The 25,276-nt window shown below is 43.3% G+C and overlaps 1 protein-coding gene across 3 annotated transcripts in view; it reads left to right on the top strand.

Moving 5' to 3' along the window:
* Positions 1-25,276, top strand: part of WWOX (WW domain containing oxidoreductase) — an 819,888-nt gene that overhangs the window by 300,952 nt on the left and 493,660 nt on the right. Inside the window, exon 10 of one of the 3 annotated variants that reach the window (XM_069966023.1) lies at positions 23,817-23,857. The exons of the other annotated variants lie outside the window; for them this stretch is intronic. Coding sequence (XP_069822124.1) covers positions 23,817-23,819 — 3 coding nt within the window. The 3' untranslated portion in view covers positions 23,820-23,857. Of the gene's footprint in view, positions 1-23,816; positions 23,858-25,276 lie in introns of those variants that run through there. 3 annotated transcript variants of the gene reach the window in all.

The following is a 25,276-nucleotide window of genomic DNA, read 5'->3' as shown; positions in this document are numbered from 1 at the left end:
TCTTTTGTTTGAGAGCTGAGTATGTGGGGTGTAGATGCATGGAAAGTCTATGAGACTTCACAAAGTTCTATAGGCCAAATTTGAGATTTTAGAAATTGAGGTTGAATTTAATTTTAGCAATTGACAGGGGTCTCAACAGCTAAATCCTCAGCAATCAAATTTCACAAACTGACTTGTTGCCACAGTGACTTCCTATTATATTACTATTAGGACTGGGCGATTAATTCATTTGCCCTTGGGGGAGCTGATAAGACTATAGTTGCTCTTAGGCCCTTTATGTGCTGCAGCATGTTAGTGGTCGGAGACAGCAATGTCCTGTATTTAAGTCTTTAACCCTTGCAGTGCTGCAGCCTTCGAGTGTCTCACACACTGCAGCACAGAAAGAGTTTAAGACTTTGACACTATGAGGGAGGGGTGGACAAGTGCTGACAGATTATAGTGGTTACAGTTAATACAGTGTAGTGACAGAGCAATCACAGGGCTTGGATGATAAATTAACGCTGAAGAACTGCGCAGGAGCCTGGTGTGTGTTTATTTATTTATTTGTCATGGGGGTGTGTGCCTACAGCGAGATAACCTACACGTGGAGGTGCTTACTAAAGATGAGCGAACCTGCCGGATTTCTGGTTCGTACAAACCAGAAATCTCGGCATCTGACTCTCGCTGTCTGCCGCCTCCGTGCATAGGCTGTATCCCAGTTTTCTAGGCGTTCCTTACGCTGTATCCACCCGCTGCACGGAGCCGGCAGACAGCGGGAGTCAGGTGCCGAGATTTCTGGTTCGTACGAACCAGAAATCCGGCAGGTTCGCTCCTCTTTAGTGCTTACTACAGGGGGGATTACTTACAGGGAGATTGCCTATGGGTTTTTACTACAGGGGGTAAAAAGATGGAGTTTACCTACAGTGGGATTATGTAAAAGGAAAATGACCACATAGATCAGTGATGGCTAACCCTGACACTCCAGCTGTTGCAAAACTACAATTCCCATCATGCCTATGGCTTTGGCTGCCCAGGTATGATGGGAATTGTAGTTTTGCAACAGCTGGAGTGTCAAGGTTAGCCATCACTTACATAGACAGTTACCTACAGGGAGTGGTTTCTACAGGGATATTGTCTGGGGGAAGGGTAACTATTAGAAGAAATTGCCCACAGAGGGAAGATTACCTACAGGGGAGGGTGTTTACTACAGGGGGGGGCTGTCTATGGTGGGAGGGGACTTAACTACAAGGGGATTGTCTTAAGGCTGGGGATTATGCATATGAAGTGTTACCTACAGGACGTGCTTACTAGAAGAAGATTACCTATGGAGAGGGGCTACTAGGTGAGCTAGTTTACTTGGAGTGTTTTTTTTTTGTCTGTTTGTTTTTTTAGAACAAACCATTCTTTCACAAATGTTTGTAAAGGCAGGCTGCATTGGAAGGTGCCATTTTTTTAAATACCTGTTGCAATGGGACTGCATAAGAATAGTCAAATTCAAGGAGTAAAGGAGGACAATATATTTGTCCATATGGCGTATGTATATGTTGTATTTTTTGTAGTTTTTTTGCTGGTTTAGGATATGTTTACATTACGTGAACACTCGTCCTTTCCGTGACTTAAGTACCAGCCGGGTGATCTTTCCGGCTGCGGAGCTCTGATGCGGGCGCATCAGCACGCGCCCGTACTAGAGCTTCCCATAGCCCACAATGAGCCGCTTGCTTCACTGTGTGAACTGACAGGTCTTTCTGCAGCCGGAATTCACTGAATTCCGGCCGCAGAAAACTGACATGTCAATTTTTCCGGCGGCGTATGGGATCCCGGCCGGAGCACATACGAAGTGTGTACGCTCCGGCCGGGATCCCATTGCAAATAAAGCTATCTTCAACTCCTCAAAACTACGGCCGTAGTTCTGCGGCGAGAACTACGGCCGTAATTTTACGTAGTGTGAACATAGCCTTAGGCTGCAAATTGGAATGCATCTAGAATTCACATTATTTTCTGACCTTGCAAAGGATCTCCGTATACTACAAGATTGATATATGATATGACAAAAATGTAAGAATTCATAAATAGGAGACACAGCGTCTACTGAGATTTCGATATGATGCCTTACAAGACAATACCTGGTGTTTCCCCCTGTCATTAGTTACCATCTCTTCAGCCTCATTGCCATGTGCATGTAAGGCCCATTAGTGTACAGCCACATACACATAGCACTTTGCTCACTCCATCTCTAGGGGTTCGCGCTGAGCCAGGAAGTGGATTTAATTGAGGATGTCTTTAATGGATATCAGAGAGCTTTTACTTTCTGCCGATGTTAAATGTGCCGTGTTGGTTGTGTTGAAGCCATGAGGTTTTGCTGGAACAAGGCACCTTGGACTCATACTGTATGTATGAGATAGGTTTCACTTAGAAGTGCAGCGCCACCCAGCACGTACAGTATATACCTTTAGGGCAGGGGTACTCAACAACTTTTAGTGAAGGTCCACTTACCGGGGTCTATTGTCAGGTGAAGGTCCGAGCTGAACATCAGTAGGAAACGTGTTTTGTTAATTTTCACAACGTTCAACTATTTACATACAGAATTGCTGCTTATTAGCGGGAAAACTGGCATTTTTTTCTCTCTCACCGGTCCTTTGATATTAGGTACAAAGGGGGTGACTGCCCTAGTATTATATAGCCCCCCTGTTGCTCCCCCAGTAGTATATAGCCCCCCTGTGCATTCTCCCCCAGTAGTATATAGCCCCCCTGTGGGTTTTCCCCCAGTAGTATATAGCCCCCCTGTGCGTTCTCCCCCAGTAGTATATAGCCCCCCTGTGAGCTCTCCCCTGTAGTATATAGCCCCCCTGTGAGCTCCCCCCTGTAGTATATAGCCCCCCCTGTAGTATATAGCCCCCCCTGTGTGCTCTCCCCCTGAAGTATATAGCCCCCTGTTAGCTCCCCCCAGTAGTATATAGCCCCCCCTGTGCCCTCTCCCCCTGTAGTATATAGCCCTCTGTTAGCTCCCCCTGTAGTATATAGCCCCCTGTTAGCTCCCCCAGTAGTATATAGCCCCCCCTGTGCCCTCTCCCCCTGTAGTATATAGCCCCCTGTTAGCTCCCCCCAGTAGTATATAGCCCCCTGTGAGCTCCCCCAGTAGTATATAGCCCCCTGTGAGCTCCCCCCAGTAGTATATAGCCCCCCTGTGCTCTCCCCCTGTAGTATAAAGCCCCCCTGTGAGCTCTCCCCCAGTAGTATATATCCCCCTGTGAGCTTTCCCCTGTAGTATATAGCCTCTGTGCTCTCCCCTGTAGTATATAGCCCCCTGTGAGCCCCCCCCAATAGTATATAACCCCTGTGAGCTCCCCATAGTAGTATATAGCCCCCCTGTGAGCTTTCCCCTGTAGTATATAGCCCCCTGTGAGCCCCTCCAGTAGTATATAGCCCCCTGTGAGCTCCCCCCAGTAGTATATAACCCCCTGTGAGCTCCCCCCAGTAGTATATAACCCCCTGTGAGCTCCCCTGTAGTACATAGCTCCCTGTGAGCCCCCTAGTAGTATATAGCCCCCTGTGAGCTCCCCCCAGTAGTATATAGCCCCCCTGTGAGCTTTCCCTTGTAGTATATAGCCCCCTGTGCTCTCCCCCCAGTAGTATATAGCCCCCTGTGCTCTCACCCCAGTAGTATATAGCCCCCCTGTGAGCTTTCCCTTGTAGTATATAGACCCCTGTGAGCTCCCCCCAGTAGTATATAACCCCCTGTAAGCTCCCCCTGTAGTTTATAGCCCCCTGTGAGCCCCCCTAGTAGTATATAGCCCCCTGTGAGCTCCCCCAGTAGTATTTAACCCCCTGTGAGCTCCCCCTGTAGTATTTAGCCCCCTGTGAGCCCCCCTAGTAGTATAAAGCCCCCTGTGAGCTCCCCCCAGTAGTATATAGCCCCCCTGTGAGCTTTCCCTTGTAGTATATAGCCCCCTGTGCTCTCCCCCAGTAGTATATAGCCCCCTGTGCTCTCCCCCCAGTAGTATATAGCCCCCTCAGTAGTATATAGCCCCCCTTTGCACTCTCCTGCTCCCATATAGCCCCCCTGTGCGCTCTCTCCTTATAGATGGCCCCCAGACAAAAAAACAAACAAACCACAACTCACCTAGCACCTCGCTCCCCCTCTGCGCCTGTCTTCTTCTCTTCTCCTGTCGGCCCAGCCCTCAGCTGATACGCGCTCTATGGGGATGTCCTGGGGATTCCCCAGCAGAGCGCGCACCAGTGACCTCAGTGTACGCCGCTGGCTTGTACTTCCGGGAAGTTCAGGACGGCGGCGTACACTGAGGTCACTGATGCGCGCTCTGCTGGGGAATCCCCGGGACATCCCCAGAGAGCGCTTATCAGCCGGGGGCCGAACCGACACTGCCCCCAGCCCCACAGGAGTACTGAAATCTAAGGACAGTACGCCTATGGGGCATAAGGCAGTGCGGTGGGGAGCGGGACACATGGGGGCCGTCCCGGGACGGCGGATCCGGGGTGGTTTGGAGGTCTGACCAGGGGTCCGGACAGCTGGCCTCTGCGGTCCGGGTTTGGACCGCGGTCCGCCAGTTGAGGACCCCTGCTGTAGGTAGATTATCAGCATTCTCGAATGATTGCCATGTCCTGTCATCCTGAAATGTAGGACTGGATGGTTTGTGACAAGGCACTTCTCTCCACACGGCTTCACACATATTCTGTAGACTGCTTAGGGTGTAAGGGGGAAGCAATAATAACCTATGGGTGTCAGCTATGGATGTGTTGTTTTTGTGAATGGGTAGAAACAAAAAATGTGTGTGCTCCTTTGGTGCATCATATGTATAGGAAAGCAAAAGATTGGCTAGCCTTTGACTCCTACTGATAATGAGGCCCAATTGGTCTTTTTTGCTGCAGGCTGTAAAGTTAGTTGCTTGCACTCTAATGCAGTGCTTCCCAACCTTTCCTACCTCTGGGCACCCCTCGGAAAAAAAATTAGGTTGGGGCATCCCTACCAAATAATGTTTGGTGATGTCTTCTTTGATCTGAGTTGTTCTCTTTCCCTTTTCCTCTCCATCCGGCCCAGACCACCATGATGATTTCTTACAGCTGCAATTCATGTCTTCAGAACCTGCGGGACAAACATATTAGGCTCTGCACTTTTCTAGCAACGTTCTTCCCTTTCTCCCTCCTATAGGCTCCCATACAGTAGTAACTGCGCTGTTGTTGGTGTAATGTGCAGTAAAGCGAATAGGAATGTGGGTTGCCTCCATATGTAGCATCCCCTGCTGTGCCCCCACATAGTAAGAATGCCCCCTGATATGCCCCCTTATATTAACAATGCCCCCTGCTGTGTACCCCATACAGTAATGCCGCCTGCTATGCCCCTAGTAATGTCCTTCATGATATGGCTCTTGCTATGCCCCCAGTAATGTCCCCCATGATATGGCTCCTGCTATGCCCCCAGTAATGTCCCCTATGCTGTGCTGCCCCCAGTAATGTTCCCCATGCTGTGCTGCCCCCAGTAATGTCCCCCATGCTGTGCTGCCCCCAGTAATGTCCCCCATGCTGCCCCCCCGCAATGTCCCCCATGCTGTGCTGCCCCCAGTAATGTCCCCCATGCTGTCCTCCCCAGTAATTTCCCCTATGCTGCCCCCCCCCCAGTAATTTTCCCATGCTGTAATGTCCTCCATGCTGCCCCCCCCCCCCCCCCCCCCCAGTAATGTCCCCCATGCTGTGCCCCCAGTAAAAAAAAAATCCTACTCACCTAATCCAGCTGTGTGGCCACAGGGAGCTGCTCTTCTTTCTTCTGGCTCCATTTTGTGAGCCGCAGGGACGGAACCTCCAGCATGATGTGACGTCATCACGCCTGCCAGAGAGGTCACGTCCCGTCTTCCCATAGGCTGCTGGCATGAAGTGCCAGCGGCCTATGGGAGTGAATGTAGGAGCAGGAGCTGACACTTCCTGCTTCTACATTCTGCTCACTTTAATGTTCCGCCTGCTCACAGTGCGGGCGGAACATGAAAGTGATCCTTGCATCCTGAGAAGCTGAGTGACCGCAGCTTCTCAGGATGCTTAAAGAGACAGCGCACATTTCCCACCTGGATCCCACGGCACCCCTGGCAGGTTCTCCCGGCACCCCGGTAAACGCTGCTCTAATGTAACCAGTTGTTATGGGAGATTGTGGCCAATGTGGGAATTGCAGTATCCATTATTTTATTTTTAACCCTAGGCTATGTTCTCACATAGCGTTTAATTTTCCTTAATAATCGCTATTTTGTAGTGAATTGCACAATTAGCTGTAAAATAGCAAAATTTTATCACACTTTTCATGTAGTTGTGGCAAAAAGTAGCACTATTTTACCTGTGCAATTAGTGGAAATATAGTGCTAGTTAATGTAAATCAAATGCTATGTGTGAACGCAGCCTTATCGGTAACACAAAGTAAGAGATAAATGCTGACAAATATTATAAATTATAAAAAAAAAGTGCAGAAATGTTAAAATGTTAAATATATGTATTTTTGTTTAGCATATAGTTTACAGTTCGCAAAGTTGGCTTGGCGTAAAGGTGTGTCTTCTGCTTGTATGCTTGGAATTTTGTAGGCCAAAATCTTGAATTATCTGGTGTGCCAATTAATACTTCCAGGAGACGGGGTGGACATTTGTAATGGATGAGCTTGGTGAGCTGTCTTTTATATGATGAATAGATTCACTGATGAATGAACGTGAGCATAACAAATCACAATTTTCATGTCATTCTCCTGCAATATGAGGCTTTAAATGAGCCTGAGAAATCCATTGACTACATACAGTATACGGATATTGAATGCAGACAGCTACGGCAAAACTGGCTCGACCAGTGATGCTCTTATAGCCAAACAACAAGTTTTGTAACATGTTTAGGTGTCCTGTAAATTTTTAAGAGAATAAAACTGCATGAACAATATGTATATACTTTTGGAAATTACAGAGATGTATGTATTGTTTTTTTATCCAGTTCCCACAGTTCTTTATTAAAAACTGAAGCCCATATTACATAGGGCGATGTTGAGGCGCAAACAAGTGCAGTCAGCACTCGTTTGCTCCTCGTTCCCTGTCCGCTGTCATTGCTATTACACCGGTCGGCATCGAGTGGGTGAGAGTCAGGGGTGGGGGGGCTGCCCGGGTGATCGCTAGATTATTTTGGCAGCCCATAAAAGATAGCAGTAGCCGCTGTTCCTATTTCACGGGTTGACGGCAGCAGGTCATTGCTATCTTAGTCATTTGTCTTTCAACATGTTGAAAGACAAATGACAGACAACGATCAGTCATGTAATAGGTCCTTAAGTAACAGTACCACACATAATAATTGTGTGTGTTCATATTTATTGTGAATTTTTACTTTCCCATTGATTTCAATTGAGTTTTTTTTTTTTTTTTTTTTTTAAAGGAGGGGGAGGGGGTTGCAGATGTTGGATCCTCACTAGCAATAGAGTTATTTAATATCTAAGCAGTGAGTCATCAAAGTATAGAAACGGGATACCCCTTTAATGAGCTGTAAGAATGTGATGTCTATGGAGAGCTCCCCCTAGTGGTGGCAGTAAGAATTTTATCTTTTTATCCTTCTAGGGGGTATTCTAGCCGGAAAGGTTAAATACTATGCTAGTAAACTGACACAGCCTTATCGGTTCAGCAGCATACTGCTCTAGCCATTCAGTAGCTCACTTCAGCATTATACATTATGATGCAGGGAGTCCTGTAAGAGGTGAGGTTTTCAGTCCATGATATATATCCAGCTCACGGACCACATATTACAGATGTGTGAAAGTAGCCTATGTCTCATACCCATTCTGCAAAGATCAATGCAGAGGTGCAGCTCTGGTGCATGGAGCCTGCTGGGAGCAGCTGTACCCCCCCCCCCCAGTGTGTGCTGCATCTTCCCACCGATCTTAGCAGAGCAAGTCAGAGACCAACTGTTGGTACACTTTAAAGTGTAACTATAATTTAAGTGGCCAAAAAAATGAAATTAAAAAGCCCACGTTACCCTTTAAAATGAGCCCTAAACAGTGTTAATATCTTGTGTGCTTACTGAGATATTTCCAGTTTGGCTCAGAAAAATATATGAATTTTTCTTCTGGTATTACACACAGTGGGATTAGATTTAGAGCCCCAGCAGATGGTATCACACACAGTTGGATTAGATACAGTGCCTCAGCATACGGTATCACACAAGGTGGGATTAGATACAGTGCCTCAACAGATGGTATAACACTAAGTGGGATTAGATACAGTGCCTCAGTGCCTTACAGTCCAGCACATTTCCCCCGTCTGGCATCTCTCCACTCCCTGCCCCCCTTCCTCCACCTAACCTACAGTCTGGTACCTCTCCCCTGCCTGGGATCTCCCCCTCCCTCCTCCCTACATCTATCCCACAATCTGGCACCCCTTCCCTGCCCCCCTCTCTCTATGCCACAGCCCGGCACTCATCCTCTCTGGTCCCCTGCTGCCCCCCCCCCCCCATCCAGCTGCCTGGAGGCTACATGTATTAAAAAAAAAATGTTCAATTTAGCTTAATAATGTATATTGCAAAAATTCTTATCATGGCCTGAGCTAACTGAAACCAAATTGTAAAAATATGTTATAGTTACGCTTTAAGTTTTGGGGGGAGCATAGAAACAATGATATTGTGTGGCAGGAGAAATAGATCAACCAATAAAACTAAATGACAGTAACAGAGTTGGCAGACTTGTGCTTTTTTTTTTTTTTGTTGCAAAGTTTACAATGAAAACATAAAAAGGGATTATTGTGGTATAACCAGCGAGGAAATAATTGACCGTGTTTAATTGATGAGCAGTGAAAGTCTGTTCATTAATACTTAACAAGCCGCTCACTTACGTTTAATGCTTTGGGTTAACCTGTCATATTACTAATACATTGTTAGAGCTGAGAAACAGTAAAAGCTGCACGAATACCCCAAATCTTCTCTATAAAAGCATGGGCCCCATTTTACATATCCATGTGCAGAGGAATGTCCTATCACAATTCATGAGTATATATTTGTCAGTATTGGAATACTTTATAAGTACCCATCCCCTTGTATATGGCAGTCATAATCTTTGGTATATAGAGTCAGTCCAGTAACATAGGAGGAGGGGAGTAATGAATCTGTGGAGTTGCCGACAAACTAGCAATGAGAACAGGGTTTGCCGTGAATTGTGTGGTCCTTGTGGTTTTGGTTGGTGAACCACTTGTGTGATTAAAAATCAGAATGCTTTCACTGTTTGTTTAAAGAGCATTGTAGATGATCCCAGGGAGGATTGCATAGATGGGTTGGCTCAATATGGCTCCAGAAAAGCTGTTGACAACTCACAGAAAAAAATGTGGATTACTAGTTATAGAAGCCTGCTGGGCATATTCAGAGTTTGGTCTACAATTTAAACATTAAAATATATGTTGTTTTTTACAGTTTATGTTTAAAGGGATTGTACAAGATTGGAGTAAAAGGTCTGGCACATTGCCACTCTTTTGTGCCCGGTATTACAGCCCCGCCTGACCTGCTATGGCACATGAAGTAAATAGACAAGGGTGGCGCTGTTTGTGTAGGGGGAAGGGGGATCACGAAAAGCATGCTGGAGACAGTACTATTTGTGGTAACACTATATTTGTAAGGTATATATCTCATAGGGGTGATAGTTGCATTTAAATGCAATTTTCTCATACTGGAGTACCCATTTAAAGAGTTTAAATCGCTGGCTACTTTTTTTTTTTTTTTTTTGTTTATTAATTTGCTTCAGAATTCATTATATAGCTTTGTAATTTAATTCAATTTAAAAATCTCAAGTCTTCCAGTACTTATCAGCTGCTGTATGTCCAAAGCAGAAACTGTCCAAAGCAGTAGCATATTCCCATTGAAAATCTTTGTTGCTTTGGACAGTTCCTGTCACAGAGAGAGGTGGCAGCAGAGAGCACAGAACACCGCTTACTGTAGGACATACAGCAGCTAAGTACTGGAAGACTTGTTTGTGGGTTGTATTAACCTTCAGACATCAGTTGATTAAAAAAAAAAAAAGTTCCCCTTTAAGACCATTTTCTTAATAAATTCCTCCCTATGAGTAATGTGGCCTGCGGGCATTGACTCTGTAATCAGGGTGGTAGGTCGAAACAGAATTATTTTCTCTAAAAGGCAAAGTAGTGGAGGAAACTGAGGATTATTTCACTTTTCTGTTAAATTTTGCTTTAAAATAGTTTTCCCATAGTGTAGTGTGAGCCCCCAGTGTTTTTGTATCGGGGGATTGGCCGGTCACTTGCTAGATGGTGGGGTGTGACGCCACTCCGGTGGTGGTTGGCCGAGATACAAACGGACCTTGAGATGTTAATTTGTGACGCCAGTGCCGGTGAGGCACACAGATGTGGTGGCACACCTGCTCTTATTTTAGAAGGTCAGTTGTACCTTTTTCCCCTGTGGACACTGTTCTACCAGGCTGCTACTGGGTCCCTTGGGCTAGTGTGGTCACGGATGGCCAGAGTGGTGTAGTGACCCTCCCGGACTATCGGAACTGCCACCCACAGAAGGATGTTATGTATACTGTGTCAGTGTAAGGAATGCTGAGGGTTCCCTGCTGACAACCGTGCTGTGAGATATAGGTTATGGGCTCCTAGCAATTTTGCTCTATACGCATCAGTTCCTAGCTTACTGCTGTCTGTGGATACTGTCCTGCTCTGTGACTCTCCTAGTCCACGGCGTGGGTTGAGGTTGTCTCTGACTTGTCCTCTCTTGAAAGGGGTTTAACACTGCATAGTGCTGTGTAGCGTCTCTGGGAAGAAAATTGTTAGCTGTGTCCTGTCTTGCTTCCTACCCATACCAGGTTCGAGCTAAGACTGACCAGAGTAGGGGACCTGGCAGAGGGCCAGAGCCCAAAGAGGACCGCGGTAGAGAGCTGTCCAGCCTGAGTCCTTCCTCTACAATGTCCAACACAAAAGACTTATGCACCTCCTCTACCCATGTGACTTCCTTCCTCAGTGTTTCCAAAGTGCGCTGTTAGTGGGTGAAGAGTGTAAAGAGAGAGATGATAGGGGAGAAGAACAGCAGATTCCTATTGGTTTGCAGATCCATGTGACGTACAAATAAACAATAACCCTTTACACACTTCAGCTGTGCAGCATCTGGACACATAACTAATACAGTGACATCTAGTGGCAAAACTTTATCACTACTTTCATCACCACTTCTATACAATAAGTACAGACTTTTCTGAAGGGTGTAACCAGTAGTAACACCTGTGGTAGGATACCACAATAGGATAGGCGATAAGTGTCTGCTGGTGGCCCTAGTTGGTAGACTTCCCTAATCATGAAAATAGGCGGAAAGCATAGTGGCACTTATTGTTTCATTTTGACCACTGTTATTTTCATGGTACAAAGGGAGGTGTGATCATGGGGACCAGAGTGGTCAGACCAGTCAAGCATTTATTACTGATCCTGTGCAAAACCCTCTTTGAAGCTTGTATTGGGAAAAAAAATTGCCAGTTTTATTGGCTGCATTAATTGGAACAAACATACTCTGTTAGTCACTGGATAATGTTTAGGTGACCCAACTCCTTGCCTGATCAGGTCATGTTAGATGATGGGACTTTTCTATCCCCTCCATTTAAGAAGCAAAAACCTTCATTACCTAAGATGAAAATGTAGCAATGACAAGAAGCTTTGATGATTGTTCTGGTGTTACCCCTCCCCCGTTGCTTTTGTTAGACTTTTTGGTGCATATAATGGAGAGCAATGAGGGGTTCACTTGGTCAGCACAGCACACACTGGTTTCACCTCTGATTCCGTGTTCTCGGAGAAGGCCTGGCTCTCTATCTGCCTCGTGTGGAGACGCACAGATGATTGACAATTAATTATGGGCGCGTGCAGACCATAATTTGTGCTGTGCCTGCCCTTGTTTATATCAGGAATGAATGATTGTGCGGACGTCCTTCACATAACCTCTCCTAGTCCTTGAGATTCACAAGAATAGAAGAAAAAAGAAAAATAATTGATTCTAAAACGTATCTATGCCCATGTCTGCTGGATGAAATGTATAACCTTGCTAATTATTTTAACTGACTCCCAATGTATTATACACAAAGCATAGGGGAAGAATCAACCAAAGTATAATCCGAATAAAATGTAACCGAGGTATAATGGAAAGTTCTATATACTTTGTAGTTCAATATCTCTGCTTGTTGTCATGTAGAATGTGAGGGCTTGTTACAATGCAGCCAGTCTAGCAGAACATTGTCAACTTCAGGCTGAAAGTTCCTATTGTGATACGTAACAGCAGAATATCAGAACAGGAGCGTGCTTTGTGCTGCGATGTGGATTGTATAGTCTATATGCAGTTACAGCACACATGAGTTGGGAGAAATATTAGCATAGCTTCTGATTACAAACAAGGTTTTGGAAGCAATATTCTCGCCATTTTCGAGGGATCTGTTTGCTGTCACGTGAGGAAACATTCTGATTTACGTCGGAGGTTGCAATAACATATATTGTCCTATTGATATGTACAATGTGGATGTGTCCAATAGGCATCCTAGACCTTCAATGTGCACCAAATTATGCGGATTTTGTTGTGTTTTCACAAAGCTGAGGGTTTACTGCAGATTTTAACCTCATGCTGCCACCAAAGGCTGTTTCAGGAACTTCAGGACTGCACAAGCTCTGGTCCTTGCATGGTCACATATTGCTAATGATGCATGCAGAGTTAGTGATACTGAGCCTTGTGTAACGTTAGCATTAGAATAGACATTATACTTAAGGAAGCTGCCTGTGTCATTCGCACTACAGCCACAGCACTATCATATAAAGCGAGCAGTGATAACTGTCATTCCCTAGTCGCTCTGTCTCACTGGACCCTTGCTGCAGCGCTAGTGACTTGGGGTGTTTATCCAACTCTAATGTCTAATCTAATGCTAACATGCTTTAGAATAGACAGGAGTAGTAGCAATTTTCAGCTATTTTGGGACCAGGGCTTGTACAGCCCTGCAGTTCCCGACACAGTCATTGGTGGCATCAGAGGAGCTGTGTCATCCTTTACTGCTGCCAGTGTAAAAAAAAAGAAATAAAAAAAATGTAAAAAAAAGTATAGTTATATTACAAAGCTGTATAACTTTCTGAAAGACTCAATATTTTCCCATCCGGAGCTGTGAATGCAATTGCGACAAAAGTGTGCCAAACTTCTGATGCATTTGCAATAGTAAATGTGGGCTGTGGTGGGCATTGTGTAGTGGCTGTGGTGCTGAGTTACTGCAGCTCAGCTCCTATTCATTTCATATTGTCTGATATAAAGGGAGCTACTCAACAATAAATACACAATCACAATCTTCTCAAAAGATATAATAGAAGGTGGGTTTACCTATATCCGGTCTATCCATTACTAACTATTACTTTTCTCTGTAGTACTTCAGAGGTGAAAAAAAACTTCCAGAACTTCCAGTCTTCCAATACTTATCAGCTGCTGGAGGAAGTGATGTACTATTTTCAGTGAGACACAGTGCTCTCTGCTGCCACCTCTATCCCTGACAGGAACTGTCCAAAGCAGGAAAGGTTTTCTGGTTCAATGTTTTTATTAGGTTTTTTAAGAACAAATTACAAAAGAGAAAATCTATAAGCACTGACTTTAGTGCCAACAGTATAGTTAACGTTTAGAAACAACAGGAATAACATTCGGTATATTATATAGATATAAAATTGTGGTAACATACATTCAGCATGGTAGAACTGCATTAGGTGTAGCACCTCCTGAGAAGATTGGTATAAAGTATACTGGTTTGTCAGTAAAGATAATATACAAGGTAAAGAGAGAAAAATAATATAATATAATGTACATTTCCTCAAAGCCCATATGTGAGCTGCTCAGGAAAGGTTTTCTATGGGGATTTGCTACTGCTCTGGACAGTTCCTGTCATAAACAGAGGTGGCAGCAGAGAGCACTGTGCAGACTGGATAAATACACCACTTCCTGCAGGACATACAGCAACTCATAAGTAATGGAAGGCTTTAGGTTTTTTTGTTTTAATAAAAGTAATTTACAAATCTGTATAACTTTCTGACACCAGTTAAAGAAGCAGTTCACTTTTTATTTTTTTCGCCCCCCCGCTTAGCCGCTGTCAAGTATACTTACAGAAGATGATGTGTCCCGTTCCCGTCGGTCATTTCCGTCCCGCGGTGCCGTTCACATCGGGCGCGCGCTCACTTCCGCCGGCGCTGTGACTCCTCTTCTCTCCCTTGTCATTTGAACGCCGGAAGTCACGCGCTTCCATAGAGAATGCATGGAAGTGCATGTGACTTCCGGCGTATAATCACTGGGCAGAGAAGAGGACTCGCAGCAGCCGGCGGAAGTGAGCGCGCGCCCGATGTGAACGGCACCTCGGGACGGAACTGACCGACGGGAACGGGACACCGATCATCTTCTGTAAGTATACTTGACAGCGGCTACCCGGGGGGGCGAAAAAAATAAAAAGTGAACTGCTTCTTTAATATAAAAAAAAAATGTTTTCTTCTCCAGAGTACCCCTTAACCTCTTAAGGACATATGACGTACCGGTACGTCATATGTCCCCAGGTGGTGTTCAGAGCGGGGCCGCGCGGCGACCCCGCTCTGAACCGCCGCGATCCCGGGTGCCGCGTGTAGCCCGGGATCGCGGCTATTAGCGGGCACAGTGTGATTGCCGTGCCCGCTAATCAGGTAATCTGAGGCAGCTGTCAAAGTTGACAACTGCCTCCAATTACCGGTTGCAGTGTCTAGTGGGGGTCTGTGTCTGTAACTGCTGCCGGCCGGGGTCTGCTCCAAGATGGTGCCGACCCAGGCTTGGCAGCAGCCGAAAGCAAACAAGTGCCGATCTCAGTGATCTTTGCTGTATAACTGTACAGCAAAGATCTCAATGAGAGATCAAATTGTATATACTAGAAGTCCCCCAGGGGGGCTTCTAGTATACACTACCGTTCAAAAGTTTGGGGTCACATTGAAATGTCCTTATTTTTGAAGGAAAAGCACTGTACTTTTCAATGAAGATAACTTTAAACTAGTCCTAACTTTAAACAAATACACTCTATACATTGCCAATGTGGTAAATGACTATTCTAGCTGCAAATGTCTGGTTTTTCGTGCAATATCTACATAGATGTATAGAGGCCCATTTCCAGCAACTATCACTCCAGTGTTCTAATGGTACAATGTGTTTGCTCATTGGCTCAGAAGGCTAACTGATGATTAAAAACCCTTGTGCAATCATGTTCACACATCTGAAAACAGTCTAGCTCATTACAGAAGCTACAAAACTGACCTTCCTTTGAGCAGTGTTTCTGGAGCATCACATTTGTGGGGTCAATTAAACGCTCAAAATGGCCAGAAAAAGAGAACTTTCATCTGAAACTCGACAGTCTATTCTTGTTCTTAGAAATGAAGGCTATTCTATGCGAGAAATTGTTAAGAAATTGAAGATTTCCTACAATGGTGTGTACTACTCCCTTCAGAGGACAGCACAAACAGGCTCTAACTAGAGTAGAAAAAGAAGTGGGAGCCCACGTTGCACAACTAAGCAAGAAGATAAGCACATTAGAGTCTCTAGTTTTAGAAACAGACGCCTCACAGGTCCCCAACTGGCATCTTCATTAAATAGTACCCGCAAAACACCAGTGTCAACATCTACAGTGAAGAGGCGGCTGCGGGATTTTGGGCTTCAGGGCAGAGTGGCAAAGAAAAAGCCATATCTGAGACTGGCCAATAAAAGAAAAAGATTAAGATGGGCAAAAGAACACAGACATTGGACAGAGGAAGACTGGAAAAAGTGTTGTGGACGGATGAATCCAAGTTTGAGGTGTTTGGATCACAAAGAAGAACGTTTGTGAGACGCAGAACAAATGAAAAGATGCTGGAAGAATGCCTGACGCCATCTGTTAAGCATGGTGGAGGTAATGTGATGGTCTGGGGTTGCTTTGGTGCTGGTAAGGTGGGAGATTTGTACAGGGTAAAAGGGATTCTGAATAAGGAAGGCTATCACTCAATTTTGCAACGCCATGCCATACCCAGTGGACAGCGCTTGATTGGAGCCAATTTCATCCTACAACAGGACAATGACCCTAAACACACCTCCAAATTGTGCAAGAACTATTTACAGCAGAAGCAGCAGCTGGTATTCTATCGGTAATGGAGTGGCCAGCACAGTCACCAGATCTGAACCCCATTGAGCTGTTGTGGGAGCAGCTTGACAGTATGGTACGCCAGAAGTGCCCATCCAACCAATCCAACTTGTGGGAGCTGCTTCTAGAAGTGTGGGGTGCAATTTCTCCAGCTTACCTCAACAGATTAATAGCTAGAATGCCAAAGGTGTGCAATGCTGTAATTGCTGCAAAAGGAGGATTCTTTGACGAAAGCAAAGTTTGATGTAAAAACAATGTTATTTCAAATATATATCATTATTTCTAACCTTGTCAATGTCTTGACTCTATTTTCTATTCATTTCACAACGTATAGTGGTGAATAAGTGTGACTTTTCATGAAAAACACAAATTTGTTTGGGTGACCCCAAACTTTTGAACGGTAGTGTATGTGTAAAAAAAAAAAAAAAAAAGTATTGTTATTAGTAAAAAGCCCCCTCCCCTAATAAAAGTCTGAATCACCCCCCTTTTCCCATGTTTTAACCCTTAGTGGACCCGGCCAATTTCAATTTTTGCATTTTCGTTTTTCCCTCCTTGTGTTTAAAAGGCCATAGCACTGGCATTTTTTCACCTAGAAACCCACAGGAGCCCTTATTTTTTGCGTCACTAATTGTACTTTGCAATGACAGGCTGAATTGTTTGCATAAAGTATACTGTGAAACCAGAAAAAAATTCAAAGTGTGGTGAAATTGAAAAAAAAAACGCATTTCTTTTGTTTGGGGGGGGGGGGGGGTTGTGTTTTTACGCCATTCGCTCTGGCGTAAAACTGACTTGTTATATATGTTCTTGAAGTTATTACGATTAAAATGATAAATAACATGTATAACATGTATAACTTATTGTATCTGATGGCCTGTAAAAAATTCAAACCATTGTTAACAAATATATGTCACTTAAAATCGCTCCATTCCCAGGCTTATAGCGCTTTTATCCTTTGGTCTATGGGGCTGTGTGAGGTGTCATTTCTTGCGCCATGATGTGTTCTTTCTATCGGTACCTTGATTGCGCATATGCGACTTTTTGATCGCTTTTATTACAATTTTTCTGGATTTGATGTGACCAAAAATGCGCAATTTTGCACTTTGGGATTTTTTTTCCGCTTACGCCATTTACCGTGCGAGATCAGGAATGTGATTAATTAATAGTTCGGGCGATTATGGATGCGGCGATAGCAAACATGTTTATTTATTTATTTGTTTATTTTTATTTATAACCTGGGAAAAGGGGTGGTGATTCTGACTTTTATTAGGGGAGGGGGCTTTTTACTTATAACATCACTTTTATTTTTACTTTTACACATATACTAGAAGCCCCCCTGGGGGACTTCTAGTATATCCACTCTGATCTCTCATTGAGATCTTTGCTGTATAGTTATACAGCAAAGATCAATGAGATCGGCACTCGTTTGCTTTCGGCTGCTGCAGCCGAAGACAAACGAGTGCCGAGCCGGGGACAGCGCCATCTTGGAGAGGTCCCCGGCCGGCATCAGGTACAGAGATCGCTCCTCCGGGATGTTGTCACACCGATCTCACCCACTAGACACCAGGGAAGTGCTGCAGCCGGTAATCTGAGGCAGCTGTCATCTTTGATTAGCGGGCACGGCGATCGGACCGTGCCCGATAATAGCCACGATCCCGGGCTACATGCGGCACCCGGGATCGCAGCGGTTCAGAGCGCAGCCGCCGTGCGGCCCCGCTCTGAACGCGGGGAGGCAGCCCTGGACGTACGGGTACGTCCAGGGTCGCCTAAGGGTTAAATAAAAGTAAATAAATAAACAAACATGTTTGCTATCGCCACGTGCGTAATTGCCCGAACTATTAATTTATCCCATTCCTGATCTCGCACGGTAAATGGCGTCAGCGCAAAAAAATCCCCCCAAAAAGTGCAAAATTGCGCATTTTTGGTCGCATCAAATCCAGAAAAAATGTAATAAAAAGCGATCAAAAAGTCGTATATGCGCAATCAAGGTACCGATAGAAAGTAAACATCATGGCGCAAAAAATGACACCTGACACAGTCTCATAGACCAAAGGATAAAAGCGCTATAAGCCTGGGAATAGAGCGATTTTAAGGAACTTATATTTGTTAACAATGGTTTGAATTTTTTACAGGCCATCAGATACAAGAAAAGTTATACATGTTACATATTGTTTTAATCATAAAGACTTGAGGAACATTTATAACAAGTCAGTTTTACCCCAGGGCGAATGGCGTAAAAACACATTCCCCCCAAATAAAAGAAATGTGTTTGTTTTTTTCAATTTCACCACACTTTGAATTTTTTTCTGGTTTCGCAGTGTACTTTATGCAAAAATTCAGCCTGTCATTGCAAAGTACAATTATTGACGCAAAAAATAAGGGCTCATGTGGGTCTCTAGGTGGAAAAATGCAAGTGCTATGGCCTTTTAAACACAAGGAGGAAAAAACTAAAACGCAAAAACTAAAATTGGCCCCATCCTTAAAGGGTTAAACGTTTGTTATTGCAAACTCATATGTACAGTGTTTAGTATTTAGCTAGTTATAGTTACAAGATGTAGACGATCAAAGGGGATGAATGCCATTTCACAGTTTAAATATAGATTAGGTACCTTTGTAAAAACAACACAGATCATTCTCAGTTATAGGCTGGGTTCACACTACGTATATTTCAGTCAGTATTGTGGTCCTCATATTGCAACCAAAACCAGGAGTGGAATAAAAACACAGAAAGGATCTGTTCACACAATGTTGAAATTGAGTGGATGGCCGCCATATAACAGTAAATAGCTGCCATTATTTCAATATAACAGCCGTTGTTTTAAAATAACAGCAAATATTTGCCATTATATGGCGGCCATCCACTCAATTTCAACATTATGTGAACAGATCCTTTCTGTGTTTTCAATCCACTCCTGGTTTTGGTTGCAATATGAGGACCACAATACTGACTGAAATATACGTAGTGTGAACCCAGCCTTAGCCTGTATTACAGTCTTTGGCTACGTTCACACATTGTACAAACAACAGCCATTGTTGGGCACTCAGCGGCCATTGTTGCTGTGAAAATTGCATTGATTTTAAATGCACTACAGACGGAAATAATTGACATGTCTATTATTTCCATGGACGTAGCGACCAACAGCCTTTTTTTATACATGGTGTGAACAACGGCCGCTATTTGCGTTAACTTTAATGCAACACATATTTTTTATGACAAGAAGGGCCATTGTTTTAATTGTTAACAATGGCCGTTCTTGTCATAAAAAATATGTTGTGTGAACACAACTTTTCAGGCTTCAGAGCTCAGCTTTGGCAGGTAGCTCGGTGTCTGGACTGATCACTTTCCTAGAGGTTAGAAATTTAGTGCCCTCTGTAACCCAGACATGTTAGTAAAACTAAGGCCTCTGCGGGACTTTGTTGAAGATTGCCTTAGCAGCCTCTGTTGTACATTCAGTCAGAGCCTTGCATAGCTTACAATACTGTACTGTCATTTACAATACTTTCTGTCATATGCTGCCTACCTGAGGCCCTGTGATGTGTGACACATACTATGTGCCTGTGCAGGGCCAGAGGGGGCAGCACATGACCTCAACGTGCCAAAGAGTGAGAACAGTGGAGATGAAAAGTAAGATATTTGTCCAGAATAATATATTTTTAATATATTTTATCTTGAGCAGCTATTAAAGTTTAGCTGTGAACTTTTAGGCTGGGTTCACACTATGTATATTTGAGGCTGTATTTGTGAGGCTGTATAGCAACCAAAACCAGGAGTGGATTGAAAACACAGAAAGGCTCTGTTCACATAATGTTGTAATTGAGTGGATGGCCATCATTTAATGGCAAATATTTGCTGTTATTTTAAAACAACGGCTGTGGTATTGAAATAATGGCCGTTATTTACTGTTACATGGCGGCCATCCACTCAATTTCAACATTGTGTGAACAGATCCTTTCTGTGTTTTCAATCCACTCCTGGTTTTGGTTGCTATGAGGACCTGACATGAGGACCAAATACAGCCTCAAATATACATAGTGTGAACCCAGCCTTATAATGAAATAAATATTAAGTAAAGTGAAGGTGGCGTCCGTTCCCAGCTCTGATTACTGCCATTAGTGTAGAATGGTAATGTGTGGTGCTGGGGCAAGATTGATTAATAACTAGCTCAGGCTGCAGATGCATGTCAGGAGAGAAGGAGAACGTAATGAATGGAGGCTATGTGCTACACTGTGAACTTTACTGGACTTCTCTGTGCGCAGTATGGTGGCTGGTGAACCCCCAGATGAAATAAGGTACAGGGCAGATAATTACACCTACACAACATTAGTATTAGCACAATGCTGCTTTGACATGGGAGATGTGGAAATGTAGGCACACCTCTGCTATAAGCAAAGCATATCAAAAATATACAGATGATCAATTTCATGATAATTTATTCTTAACATGCTCTATTATGATATATATATATAATTTTTTCCCTCACAGAAACACAGTTCTAACCAGGAAACCTTGACTAGGAAACTATATATTTATTTTTTATTTATTTTTTTCCTTGTATCATTTACATATTTATGTAATAGTATGTATGCTACATGTATTCTGTGACATACCCATGGCCATGGTATATTATATAGCATAGGAATATAAGAAGTATACTGTAAATATATAAACATCAGCTGTATAATCATTCTTTTATATCTTATCTATGCACTCCAAACAGTAACAGTAAAGGAAGCTTTGATAAAAGATCAGCCATCCCTATTACTAGTGAATGGAGACCATCAGATGCCTCTTTTGAATCTGTCATATCAATTGAAGCTATAATGCAGATGTGAACATAGTTTTGTATTTTTTAAAGCTCATGTCACACTGTGTTAGAACGTCTGCCGATACATACAGCAAATCTACCTATGATGGTGCCCTCATACATCCTTTTTGTGTGGTGTTTTGCAGGCTTCCAAAAAAAGGAATTTATGTTTTTTTCTGTTGTTTCTGACTTTATGTGTGAATGTTCTTTTTTGTGATTTAGGCGTTATTGTGTGCTGAACTTTTTTTCCTCTGCCATCACATAACTTAGTTCCTAGACCACAAAAGGTAACAAAAACACCAGAAAAAGAAAGAAAAAAAAACACCACGTGCACAACAATGGCGTTTCGGAGTCATCCAGAACAATTTCGTTGAAATGTATGGGAGAAAATAACACAACAGTTTGCCAAAAACAAAACAAAACAAAACGCGCCACACCCTAAGCATGCTGTGTTTTGCAAAAACTGCCACAGAGCCTCAAAAATGCCAGAGACGTGAAAGAAGGCCACAACAAAAAAATGGCATGTGTGTAAGGCATATCATAAACTTCCATTGACCTCCAGCTAAGGGCCAGTAACACTGCATAAAAAACACCTGGCCACTGGTGTTTTTGCAAAAAAAAAACACCATGGCGTTTTTATTGGCGTTTTCCGAGATTTTACGTCAGTGTGAAGCCAGCTTGAACACCAGTATCTCATCTGAGGCCAGAAAAGAGCATTTTGGCCTGTGTTTGGGTTGTTTCTGACGTTCGTGTACTTCTGCTTGATGGAACCCTTTAATGGTGAAGTGTAAACATAGCCATTCATTTCTTTTTTCTCTCTCTCTCTGCTTAAAGCGACTCTGTACCCACAATCTGACAACCCCCCCCCCCCCCCAAACCACTTGTACCTTTGGATAGCTGCCTTTAATCCAAGATCTGTCCTGGGGTCCATTCGGCAGGTGATGCAGTTATTGTCCTAAAAAACAACTTTTAAACATACATTAAATGTGCACAAAAACATGTTTGTGAAATGTAGAACAAAAATGAAGTGTGAACCTAGCCTGTTATATAAAAGCGACGAGTGCTCCTCTTCTGGACGAGCTCCTAATGCATTGGGCTGACAAGAGTTTACTTTCTGCCCTCAATGAAATCATTACCTTTGATCCATACTCCCTCTAGTACAGCGTTTCCTTCCATCTGATCCAGGCAATTAATTTCCCTACCCTTTCTCCAGCCATGTATCTCCATATGGATTTGGTGCTCCCTTTCTTTTATTTTTATTTAGCAGGTGAGATGAGCTTTTTGCTGATTGGATTTACATGTACATGTGTAATGCTCCTGAGCTGTTGATCTCGCAGGCCGCAGTGTTGGAACTCCTGAAGCATGAATTAATACAGGATGTACACACTAATGCCATTGTTCCCTATCACAAATACAATCCTACTTCATAAGCAGATACACCGAGCTTATTTCAAAATAAATTGCGGGTAATGTTCGCCCTGATTGAATCCGCCACGGCTCTGTTAATATATTTGTTTGAGTTACTTGCACTCAGAAGCTTTTAGGCTGAATTTCAGTTTTGATATTATCCATGGTAATGTAATTCCCCCTTTAATCTCCTAAGGGTTTCACATTAAGTCATGATACACAGTTCACAGGAGTTTGGATCCCCCATTAATCACTGTGTCTTCACTTTGGTGTTTCTACTTTTTGTCCATCTGTTAAATCAGTCAGTTGCTGATGGGATGCAACTTGGGAACTGTGCAGACTGCATGATTAAATACGGGTACTAAGAGCTCCAGTCTACTTGAACAAGCAGCTCCTAGACTGGTTGCAATCATTAGGAAAGAAAAATCTGTAGATATTTGTAGATATAGTATATTCTGTGAAATGTGTTTACACTTTTTTTTTTTTATGTATTTATTTTTAAATTCATCTGCCTTTCCTTCTTTAGCCAGTAGGTGTCACTGGTTGTGCTTGACTCGGTCATGCTCTACATGTTGGCCAAAACCTTTATCTTAAGTTATAACTCCAACAGAGACATCTGCAGGGTAATACATTGTACTGCACAGTCTGAAATAAAAAAATATTGGAAAACATTTATACTTTAAATAAAAAAAAATTATATATATATATATATATATATATATATATATATATATATATATATATATTATGCGGGGGTGTGCCTAGGTGCTCTGAACTGTGCTCTACTATATTTGAAGGAGCTGACAAGTGACAAATCATAATTGAGCATGCTGCTGGGGCTATGGGGAACATTTAAAAAACTGTATACTTACCTGTTCCTCTCCACTGTCTCTGCCTATTTCCATGCCGACCTGTGTCTGATGTCCTCTTCTTCAAAACTTCTGCTCATGCACTGTGTGATCAGGAAATGACCATTTGACATAGACAGCATACATTTAAAGAAGAGGATGGTGGAAGATGCCATGCAGGCCTACCACCATGCTAGCTATAAATTTTCATGCCCTTTTTTGCTATGCCCAGAAGGAAGCTTATGTGAGATTTTGGGTTGGCCTCAACAAGAAACTCTGCCAGGGTATTTAGATATGAGGTTAGGGCAGCAAACTGACCATTTGTCCCTAGAGATTTAAGACCAACATAAAGAAGATTCACAAATAAAGAATACATGTTACCTATAAAATTAACTTTATTGAAATACTGAAATATACAAATCCACAGGCATAAAACGATGTAAAGGAACCACTGCATTCAAGGTATCTGGCAGAGTTGGGGGTCTATTGGTTGGCTATCATAGGTCCTCAGGTCTGCCGCTTTATAAACTGTATCAGTATTAGCGTTATTTTGTTTTTACATAGTTAACCATGAAAAGTTCATATGTGGTACCACTGCTACTGCAGTGGTAGAAGTATATTGAAGTATAGTTGACGCTTTTTTTTTCTGTACAGTAAAACATCAGAAAAGGCTTTTTGATACGTTTCCGAGACATTTGTTTCTATGATATGTCATGAGAATGAGCCCAGAGAAGAACACGCTTACTGCATTCTCCCCTTGTTCTGGGACACATGACTGAGACGGCTGCATGATGTAAGTGTACAAAATACACTCAGTAAGGAGCACAGCACTGAGCGACGATCTCTGCCGGTTCTACTGACCAGTCAGGGTCTAAACACTTAGGGGGAGAAAGGGTGTAAATATACCCTTCTGAAAGGGTGTAAATATACACCAGGTGTAAATTGCCCACAGCAACCAATCACAGCTCCTGTTATATTTTACCAGAGCTGAAAGCTGAGCTGTGACTGGTTGCAGTTTACACCTGGTGTATATGTACACCCTTTCAGAAATCTCCCCCTTAGGCCTTATTCTCATGCTTTGTAATTTAAGACCCTATAGAGCATGAAGCTACTGTATGTAGTGGACTCAGAATATCAATATTATGCCGGGAGAACCGAAAGTGTTCAAATCTTTGCAGGACTGTATCAGTACGGTCCAGCATCTCCCCACATCATGTATCAATCATATTGATACATGGTACCCGGAGATTACGAGTCCATTGCACAGCTTCATGTTCTGTAGGGTTCTTGGATTACCGAGCGTGAGAATAAGGCTCTGTAAACAGGGTGGATACAGGGTAAGGACTGCCTGGAAAACTGGTATACAGCCTATGCCAATGTCTGTATTCCAGTTTTCCGGGCGGTCCGTAAGGCTGTATCCACCCTGTTCATGGAGGCTGCAGACAGTGGGAATCAGAAGCCGATAGTTCAGGTTCATACGAACCCGAACTTTGGCAAATTTGCTCATCTCTACTTAAGACCCCAACCAGAAAAACTTATCACACATCACATTGTGTTTTTTTTTTTACTATACGTGACGAGTACACTTAGATATGATACCAAATTCTTAAGGCGACCATATTCATTAGATTATAATGAACTATCATCTGATGATTTTTTTGCAGACACTATTATACATTTTACTTCAAATATAGTCAGACACAACTATACATTTGTGATCAATATCACTATCAATAGCCGTTCTATCCTAGTTGTGGCAAGTGTGTCAGGTTGTGACGTATTGTATATATCCTTGGCAATGAAAGGGTTAACAGCTGTCATTACAACATATCAGGATGTTATGGAATAGCCCTTTAAATATGTAAAAATGACTAAGCATGCAGCTGGGAGTCATTTATTCTTGTTGCTCACCTGTCGTCTAGAAGGCAGACTTTATGCTTAGCCTAAGTCTAAATAGATGGGCCTTTGGCTTACCTGCCACTAATGGCGGAGATATATGCCTGTACGGATAATTATTTGTAGAGCTTCTACCCAGTCCCTTTCTACCAAGTACTGGGATTGTGCAGTGACATTAAGTGATTGTAAGAAGATTCATGCAAACTTGGTTTCCCTCG

Source organism: Dendropsophus ebraccatus, chromosome 4 (genome assembly GCF_027789765.1).
Source record: "Dendropsophus ebraccatus isolate aDenEbr1 chromosome 4, aDenEbr1.pat, whole genome shotgun sequence".
Taxonomy (NCBI): Eukaryota; Metazoa; Chordata; class Amphibia; order Anura; family Hylidae; genus Dendropsophus; species Dendropsophus ebraccatus.
This window is presented reverse-complemented; position numbering and strand designations above follow the sequence as displayed.